This window comes from Lactuca sativa, chromosome 5 (genome assembly GCF_002870075.4).
Source record: "Lactuca sativa cultivar Salinas chromosome 5, Lsat_Salinas_v11, whole genome shotgun sequence".
NCBI classification, from domain to species: domain Eukaryota; kingdom Viridiplantae; phylum Streptophyta; class Magnoliopsida; order Asterales; family Asteraceae; genus Lactuca; species Lactuca sativa.
This window is the reverse complement of record NC_056627.2, coordinates 225,422,620-225,432,139: the sequence shown is the minus strand read 5'-3', so window position 1 is coordinate 225,432,139 and position 9,520 is coordinate 225,422,620. Positions and strand designations below refer to the sequence as shown.

At 32.3% G+C, this 9,520-nt stretch overlaps 2 protein-coding genes across 5 annotated transcripts; both read left to right on the top strand.

The window, feature by feature from the left end:
• The first annotated feature begins 896 nt into the window (after window positions 1–896).
• LOC111886599 (uncharacterized) lies at window positions 897–3,847 on the top strand. 2 transcript variants are annotated; one of them, XM_023882855.3, is made up of 10 exons: window positions 897–1,139; window positions 1,819–1,900; window positions 2,036–2,110; window positions 2,213–2,249; window positions 2,414–2,497; window positions 2,595–2,655; window positions 2,752–2,858; window positions 2,955–3,020; window positions 3,273–3,398; window positions 3,687–3,847. In XM_023882855.3, exons 1-9 carry the CDS (start codon window positions 1,082–1,084, stop codon window positions 3,372–3,374), a joined length of 672 nt encoding a protein of 223 aa, XP_023738623.1. In that variant the 5' UTR covers window positions 897–1,081; the 3' UTR covers window positions 3,375–3,398; window positions 3,687–3,847. The 2 variants fall into 2 exon arrangements, with proteins under 2 accessions (XP_023738623.1, XP_023738622.1); XM_023882854.3 differs by having other exon boundaries at window positions 899–1,139; window positions 3,676–3,847.
• Window positions 3,848–4,975: 1,128 nt separating this feature from the next.
• On the top strand, window positions 4,976–8,842 carry LOC111886607 (uncharacterized). 3 transcript variants are annotated; one of them, XM_023882866.2, is made up of 9 exons: window positions 4,976–5,175; window positions 5,259–5,309; window positions 5,698–5,719; window positions 5,887–6,001; window positions 7,563–7,595; window positions 7,729–7,854; window positions 7,960–8,066; window positions 8,157–8,228; window positions 8,302–8,842. In XM_023882866.2, the coding sequence occupies exons 1-9, from the start codon at window positions 5,008–5,010 to the stop codon at window positions 8,649–8,651; spliced, it is 1,044 nt and encodes a 347-aa protein (XP_023738634.1). In that variant the 5' UTR covers window positions 4,976–5,007; the 3' UTR covers window positions 8,652–8,842. The 3 variants fall into 3 exon arrangements, with proteins under 3 accessions (XP_023738634.1, XP_052627449.1, XP_042758677.1); XM_052771489.1 differs by having other exon boundaries at window positions 5,035–5,175; window positions 5,698–5,792; XM_042902743.2 differs by lacking the exon at window positions 4,976–5,175 and having other exon boundaries at window positions 5,698–5,763.
• Window positions 8,843–9,520: the final 678 nt, after the last annotated feature.

Genomic DNA, 9,520 nt, shown 5'->3' with positions numbered 1-9,520 from the left:
CACTAGAGAAAGAATAACTCTAGTAAGGTATTATCCTTTACCAAGCTACATGTTACTGACATACAATGGTGGACTTGAATCTTATATAAGGGATTTGAGAATGAAAGACTTCATACGGTGGAAGAAGGCCATAAAAGTATAATGGTCATTATGTGCATACTTCCATTTATAAACCATCTAACTTTAACCTAACTTGATTATTTGTGAAATCGTTAAACACTAAGTTGACTCGACCATTTATAAAATGAAACAACTCCTACCTACAACCTATGTGACACGACTCTTTATGAATCCAAGCAAAAATAAAATCACATCAAACCTCGAAATTTAAACTAATAAACCGAAAAAAAATAAATATAAATACCACAAAATCCAATTGATCTAGATTAAGGGCGTGTTTGGCAAAAGTAGTTGTTAGCTGGAAGCGGGTAGTGGTTAGCTGGTAGCGTGTAGCTGGTAGCGTGTAACTGGTAGCGGGAAGCTGTAGCTTTTATTTGTTATATTAATGTTTGGCAAAAGTAGCTGGAAGCTTTTGAAATATATAAAATTACATAAAAGGACAACTGATTAAAAATAAAAAAATATATAAATATATTTTTAAGGGTAATTATGGAAATTGATTTCAAAAGCTCCGGAGCGTTTTGTTAAAAGCTACATGAAGTAGCTTTTAGAATCGGAGCGTTTTGTTAAAACTAAAAGCTAAACGCTCGTACTGCAAAACGAAGCTTTTTGTTTAAACTAGAGCGTTTTGTTAAAAACTAAAAGTTAGAAGCTCCCAAACGCTTCTAAAAGCTCTGTATCAAACACGCCTTAAGACGGCAAGACCTGACTAAAATATAAGAAAAAAAAAAAGGGAAAAAAAAACCCCTATGAGGACCCGAAGGAATTCTCAAACCTTTCCCCTCTCTTATAAAACCCACTGTGTAGTCTCTAGTCTCTACATAGGCATTGCAGTTCGTCTTCGTAGCTCGAACATAGCAAATCCAAAACCCTCAAAACTCTCCAAAACACTCTCTCCTATCAAATGCTCTAACCGCTATATTTCCGATTTAATTTTGTAAAATTCATTTCGTAATCAACAATGCCTCGCGCTTCGAAGAGGAAATCGGACGCCGTAAAATCATCTCTTGCCGAACCTGGTCAGTAATCTGGATATTTTGTAAAACGATACACTTCTTCCATATTTTTCTTGCGTTAATTGTGACGCTACCGAAATTGCATGAAACCCGTGCTTCATATTCTTATATGCGTAGGTTTGTTATAATCGGGTCGATACTGATCGAATTTTGAAATTATGTTGGCGGTTTGATTGCAGAAATTGAGTTCTTAACTTGATTAATTAGAGGTTTAAGTGATGGGAGTCCGCCTTTGTGAAATTGAACGCTACGAAAGTATTAAAAAGCGTTTGAATAGAATTATTTATTAGGGATATACGGAGAATGTGGAGTGTAGAATTACAACCAATCACTGAAACGAGGAAGAAATTGATCTCCTAAAAATCTTTGTTAAATTGATCTGGTGCTTGATAGCATTAGATTGATAGATTGAGTAAAGAAAACCAGGAACAAATTTATGCAGTTGTGTTGTAGTACATTATATTGCAGGGTTTATCATGGGATTGGTTGAGAATATTGTTGATCTTACTGTACAATTTTTTCACACCACCTATTACTATACTGATTTGTTTAGGTTTAGCCTTTCCATTTCAAAGGATTTAAGTTCATCTTCATGGAGTTTAAACGTACACCTAGTGAAATTTGTACATTTGCAGGCATTGTTCAATATATTCTTATTTTTTTTTTCTCAACTGTTCTCCAGCCCCAAAGAAAGCCACAAAGGAAGTGGAACGAATAGACAACTTCTTTGCATCATATGCTAATACTTCAATAGGCATGATTGAGTAAGTATAAATTTGTTTCTTTTAACTATTTCTCTTTACCATCATCATTATTAAAAACTCTTTTGGTCAAATTTTTATTGGATCATTTGTACTTTTTATTGTGGATTTCTTAATAGTTTGTTTTGTCTGTAATAGTCCAGAAGGGGTTGAGAAGCTCTGCTCAGATCTATCAGTTGAGCACACTGATGTCAGAATCTTGATGCTTGCTTGGTATGTTTCTTTTTTTTTTTTTTTTTTTTTTTTTTTTTTTTTTTTCTAATGAAATTGAATCTTTTAAGGTAATTCATTTATTGATAGTTAAAGATATTCCAGGAAAATGAATGCTAAGAAGCAGGGATACTTTACACAGGTATGCCACAGGTGTGTTTTATAAGTTTACTTAGTTTCTTACATCAAAGAGTATAAATCTTTCCTAATCTAATTCAATGCATTTTTGCCCCTTTTTATATAACATGTTTTAATATTTAAGAAAATGGTGTTTTTCGAAAAATGCTTCTCAATTTATCTTATCAGGAAGAATGGAGAACAGGCCTCAAATCTCTTCGTGCTGACACTCTTAAAAAGCTAAAGAAAGAACTCTCCGAGTTGGAGAGAGAGGTATTTTTACATGTTTACCCCTCGTAATTATATGTATAGATATTTATATTTCAACTCCAAATAGTATCTAGTATCTAACTTTTTGTTCTTTATTAAGGTTGCTAAGCCAAACAATTTTGAAGATTTCTATCGCTTCTCCTTTCGTTACTGCTTAACAGGTAATCTTTATGTTTTTTATTTTTTGGAACTCCAAATAGCATCTCAAATACCATTTTATTTTTTGTAACACATTTGTATGATTTTATGTATTTCAGAAGATAAACAAAAGAGCTTAGACATCGAGAGTGTTTGTGTATTACTTGATCTTGTTTTAGGGCCCTATTTCCGACTTCAGATTGATTCATTCTGTGACTACTTAAAGGTTTGTGGTTAATTCTGATTTGACTTTTTTTGTGTTATGGATGTGATTTTGTTTAAAATCATTGATCTCTTTGTGTTATGTTTTGAATTTTGATAGATACAAAAGGAGTATAAGGTGGTTAACATGGATCAATGGACTAACTTTTTTCGTTTTTGTCAAGAGGTATTCAACTTATCTTTTATTTTGTGGATTTTATGATGGAATTGGAATTGGAGATTCCATTTTGGTTGTCAAATGGATGGAATTCAATTCCATCGGAATCCTTCAAATACCATGTTGGATGGATTTTACCATTTGTAGGGGAGGGTGGAAGGAATTTAAATTTTCTTCTTTCTTATTTATTAAAAGACCAAAATACCCTCGTTATATGTATTTTGACTATTTGGATTTGGGGTGTGATTTGTATGTGTGCAGATAAAGTTTCCAGAGCTTGAAAATTATGATGCTTGTCAAGCATGGCCATTGATTCTTGACAATTTTGTAGAATGGTTGAGAGAAAAGTCAAACCACCCTTAATATGTATAATGCTGGTTATACAAGGTAATTTCTACAAGGGTATTTATGTATTTTCATTCATTTATTTATTACATATTTATAGCACCTCACACTCATTTCGTCCTACTGAATTATAGCAATGTCATCCAAATACAAAACAAATTTAAATGATATACAATAGCTAGGTAGAATGTTTCAAATGATAAGATATTTTTTAAAAAAGTACAATGCTTAAATAGGTAAAGAATCAAAAGTGTCAATTTTGGTATTTCTGACATTTAGTTCTATATAGGAACATAATAACTGTGTGTTTTATTGGCAGGAATTTTATAGAGATGATGTCAATTTTGGAGAGAAATGAGAATACTTTTTTGCAAGTGTGCTTTGTTACTTTGTTGTGCCAAAAATGGCTCCTACTCTTTGAATGTTTGTTCGTAGCATAAGAATTTGATTTTTTTTTTACTCAGTACTAAATGAAATGTTAATTTCGTATACATTTTTTTTTTCTTTCTGAAATTGGGCAAAAAATATATGTTTTGTTTCAAATATTCTAACCATTCGCGCAACTACTACTTTAAAACAAACTGTTTTCTTCTTCTCATTCCATTCTTGCTCTGATTCATGTTTATAGCAGTTTTTTATTTGATAAAAGTGACAATTGGTCGAATGCCTCCTGACAAAAATGGAAAAAAGTTAAAGACTGTTGATCCATGTTTATCACCTTGTACTCTTATGATAAAAACATATATCTTCTTTACTCAGGCAATGAATTCCTAGTGAGAATATCTGATATTGATTCATTCTTTGTAAATGATATTTGACAATCATTTCACTCAAGTCAAATCCTCCAAAAATTAATAGAAAACCAACAAAGTTTTCAAAAACTCAATAATATCAAGGCAAGGGTACAACGAACCCAAATTCAAGTCAAAATGGTTTATTAACTCATATTTCAAAGTCAAATGGTTTACTAACATATAATCCAATATCGTGTTCCAATGCAAAGAATATACTAACAATGGTTAGCCAAATTGATCAAAAGGGTCTCCAACAATTCATAATCAAACTGAGATAATTTAATCAACAATTATAATAATGCAATATGCATATATCCCTTAGACAGTTAATTATATACGTTCTAATGTCGCTAGGTCACTTATGAACCATCACACATAAGTGTCACACTAGGAGTGGCAACCATATCATAAATGTTTGAAAGTTAACAGAAAGTGCTTGGAAATGATTGGAAGCTTTGTAGCAACATGGATCTGTGGAGACTTTGCATTAATGCTGACATGAAACATTAACATTTTATTTTTATGGTGTTTTGAGTTTATATATTATTTATGTTCCTATACTTAGTCTATTTTTATGTTAAAAAGTTTATTTATTGGTTGAGAAATAATAGCATATGATAAAATTTTCGGATATCCATATTCATATCCGAAAATTCGGATATCCGAAATTTCAGATACAAATAGTACCATCGAGTGGCATTTGAACACCCCTCCTATTGTATGACATAAAAAACTATTGAAGGACTATATGTAAAAGTTTCAAAGATTGAGGGGGTTAACCGTAACATTTTTCTTAAATCAGATATAAGTCGTGGCAGTTTATATACGGCGGTACGACCACGAGATTACGATCCTCTATGTTCTCCGGCGCGTTGCTGCACACGCCAATTCCGACGGTTCTCTTCGGTTCCTCCAGCCAATCGCCGTCGCCACCGACCTTTTCGGCGTCTTACTCTTCTAAGCTAAACTGCAATATTCGTTTATCCATGGCCTCCTCCGTCAGGATAGTCATCGTCGGAGACGTTGTGAGCTTCGTTGTGTGTTAATTATTACGTGCTAATCGATGGATTTTTAGCTATTAATTATCTGTATTTGTTGGATTTTGAAGCATGATGACTGGAATCTCGAAGAAGATTCAAAGGCTCTTGAGCTATTGCGGGTAATTATGTCCTTCAACTGCTTTAATTTCCACATTCCAACTTTTACTAAGTTTGGCTTAATTTTGTTTTATTACAGCTCAATATGAACTAATCAACTCCTTTTTTGCCCTAAAATAATATCTAATTTTTATGAATTCCAAATTCGAAAGACTGCTTGAGGTGGTTCTTATGCATATAATTCATAGTAGGAATGTATCCACAGCTACTTCTTCTGTGGATCATTCCAAACATTAATTGATTCTTTCATAAGTATGTATATGCATGTGTGTGGGTGTGTATTCTACCTTTGAACAAAATAACGAATTTATCTCATTTTCACTCATGAAGTTATTGTTATGCTTATGCATTTTTCTATTGTTAGTTAATAGTTGCTGTTTGAAATTGCAGCCAGATTTGGTGCTATTTACAGGCAGGTTTTTGGTGCAAAGCTTTTTTTTCTTCTAGATTTATCTGGCAAGATTTCTTTCATTTTTGCTTTCAAAGTAATTTCTTTATGAATTCAATGTCTAGTTATAATATAATCTTCATATTGGTGCTCTTTTCTTTAATCATCTTCTTCTGGTTTTCTTTACCTAGGTGATTTTGGTAATGAAAATGTTAAACTTGTTAGAAGCATTGCAGCACTCAAAATGCCCAAAGCAGCTATTCTAGGGAACCATGATGCCTGGAATACACAAAGTTTTTCTGAAAAGTAAGTATTAGGTTAATCATTAAAGTGCAACAACTGCCACTGGACTATAATAGGAATACCATTTTTACCACTACCGATTTCATTCCCAAATTCAGTTACTGGCCAACATTCTGGAGCTGAAAGAACCAACTTAACAATTCTGTTCGTAAAAATCATCAATATTTAAAAGGGCATTATGGTAATTTTATACCTTCTTTGAAAAGAAGAAAGTGCTTGCGATACAATTGTGAAAGAAAAAAAGAGGGGAGGGGGATTTAAAATACTGATACTAGAAGTAAAGAAACACATATACTACTCCACAATGTCATTGGAGAAAAAAACATACACCATGGCATCCATCCCTGAATTTTGTAATATACTGGAAATTTGGAAATGTTTCTTATACATTCATAGTGAGTTTAAAGCCTCATTTATATGAAAATATAACCTAACTAGGAAATTGAATAAAAGAAAGCATCAAAAGCAATAAAACCCTATATTCTACACATACATATATTTCATAAACCACTCTTGTACTTTAACATTTAGAAAACAAAACAATTAGTTACCAAAATACAAGTTCCTGTAACTCACAACATAAGCCTAAGCTTAGTGAATAATTTAACTGTGACAATACCACTTCACAACATAATATTAGTATACAAACAACATCAATTCAATAAGAACTCAATAACACATAACATATTAGCTATATGTTTATAAGTAACCTATAACTCATTAGGAGGCTCACCAATTTATTAAGTTATGTCACAACACTCATTTTGCGACCTTATTCATTTCATATATTAAATACTTCAACCACTCCTCATATGATCGACTTATACTCTTTATAAGTCTTACATGGATATTCTCATCTCATCATGTAACGCTTTTATTAACAGTTACTTTGCATATCACAAATTCACAATACATCATATGAGTTAAAGTCAAATTTCATCCCTAATTCAAGAAAATAGCTATCAGTTTACAACCACATCAGTTCTAATTCATAGAATTAATAAGTATATTTTGTCAACAATTATGCACCTCCAAACTCAAACAAATTATCTTTTAGAATTTAGATATGATAGCTCACAAAATCTTATGTTGATCAAAATACGCTTCACTAACAGTCTAACACACTCAGTACCAAATTTTAATTCTAATCAACGTGTAACAATTATATTTACTCTTAACTATAATAAAGAATATCAATCAACAACTCGAGAGATTCACAAAATACATAAGTTAGTTTTATCACACATAAGTTCATATTAGCAAGAGTCAAGAGTTTGAGTATCCTCAAACTAACTCAGTTAGTTTTATATGTCAAAAACCCATCCCCAAAATCAAATACAAATTTCACACCTCAAGGGCTCAAGGACACCTTAAGGTTCAAATTTAGGTACCCATCTAATTATCTAACACTTCTTTTGTAAAGAATAATACTAATTTAGACAATTTTTAATAAAATGCATTATCAACTTCTGATATATTTATCTTCATAATTTATAATTGGTATGTAATTAAATACTAGAAAAGTAAGAAATCTTCTAACTGTGTCCATTCATTTATTTTGAAGGGGGAAAGATGCTGTTCAACTCCAGCTGGAAAGGTGAGAGCTTTACTTATTCCCAGTTTTGAAGTTTTTTTATCTTATTTCTAAGCTCAAAAACGTACATGACTCAGTATTCTCATATAACAATCATGTTTAATTATATTTTTGACAATTGACAATTGAGATCCAGTTTTGGGGAAGAGCATGTTGGTTACCAAAGATTGGACTTCCATTCATTGAAGCTTAGTGTTGTTGGAGGACGCCCCTTTTCTTGTGGAGGTGAAAGGCTCTTTAGGAAACAACTTTTGACTAAAAGGTCTGTTTGCTTTTAAGTTTTTGCTATAACACACAAATAAATGGAAGTATGTTGCTATTTCTTTCATTTAAACTTGTGTTGCTAATATTTGAAAGAACCTATTAGATATGGAGTTCACAACATGAACGAAAGCGCAAAGAAAATCTGTGAAGCTGCTGTAGGGACACCAAAGGATCATTCCATCATTCTTCTTGCTCACAACGGGCCCACAGGTACGCCATTTTCTCAAACATATAAATGTCGGTCTCTTGGTCAAACGGTGAAAATCAATTTTGCAAAATTTTATTGTTTTGTATGTTGAGGGCTTGGGTCCAACATGAATGACATTTGTGGAAGAGATTGGGTGCGTGGAGGTGGAGACCATGGTGATCCAGGTATAGCAAACATACTTTCATTTATTAAGGGGCAAAACGGTCATTTACTCCTCTCATTAATCATGGTGTACAGATTTAGCTGTTGCTATATCTCAACTTAAAAGCACCAAATATTCCATTCCAGTGGTGGTGTTTGGACACATGCATAAGGAGCTGGCATTTGGAAATGGTCAACGTAAAATGATTGTGGTTGGGGGTGGGGATGACAACACCATATACCTAAACGGGGCCATTGTTCCTAGGGTCAAAAGATTCTCTCACAACACACTTCGAGCCTTTACTTTAATAGACTCAAAACAAGGACAACTAGAAAAAATCACCCAAACTTGGGTTTCAGTTTCATTAACACAAGATACCACCACTATTGAGGAGGAACAAATTTTATTTACTAATAACAACATACCCACTACATCTTCTATATAATTTATGAATAAGTGAACTTTTAGGGTGTTATGATGGGCAGGTGGAGAGGAGATGACATGAAAGTAGTGACCCACCTAGACAAATGTTGAAAGGTGAAATGAAAAGTATTAAAGGTGATGGGGGGGTCAATTGTGTAACTAATTTTTAAGTGTTGACTCATTCCTTTTGAATACTACACCAACTTTACTTTACTTTTACTTTATTTCTTATTGTTTAAGTTTGATAGTACACTCTTTTTAATCATGCAAAATGTTCTTTAAAATAAGCTCATCCTCCAAGGATTTGGTAAATGGTATCTTTTGTTATTGGTAATGATATTAAGAGATAATTCACTACATTGACCGACCACAAAGGAAAACATATATTACATTGTAACAACCTATTACGGACATATAACCATGATTTTCATAAATGCATTATGAATTTCCAATACAATATTTCCGAAGTAAACATTTTCAAATACCTAATTTTGAAGAATATGTTCGAAAATCAGATTACATATCTTCCAAAACATGTGAAGCATTTTTTTTATTCAACATCGTTTTGCATAAACAGAAGTACAATTTATCTTTGTTATATTTTCAAAATACTTTTGTTAAAAGCGTGAAGTTAGTATCTTTAAAAAACAAGAACTAGTTCGCAAATCTAAAAAGTTATTTTCGAAACTATTTCTAAATGATATGCATTATGTTTTTCTAATAGAACAATTTGAGATCGCATGTGCATTGAAAGATTGTCGAAACAAAAGAAATATAATCCGCGAATAAAGTATTCATGTCTTTGACCTAATGTCGTTAGGTTCTTGGACTACCACCTACAACGAGAGTTAGAGGTCTTTAGGTTCTGACGCATTTTCACCCGAATTGATA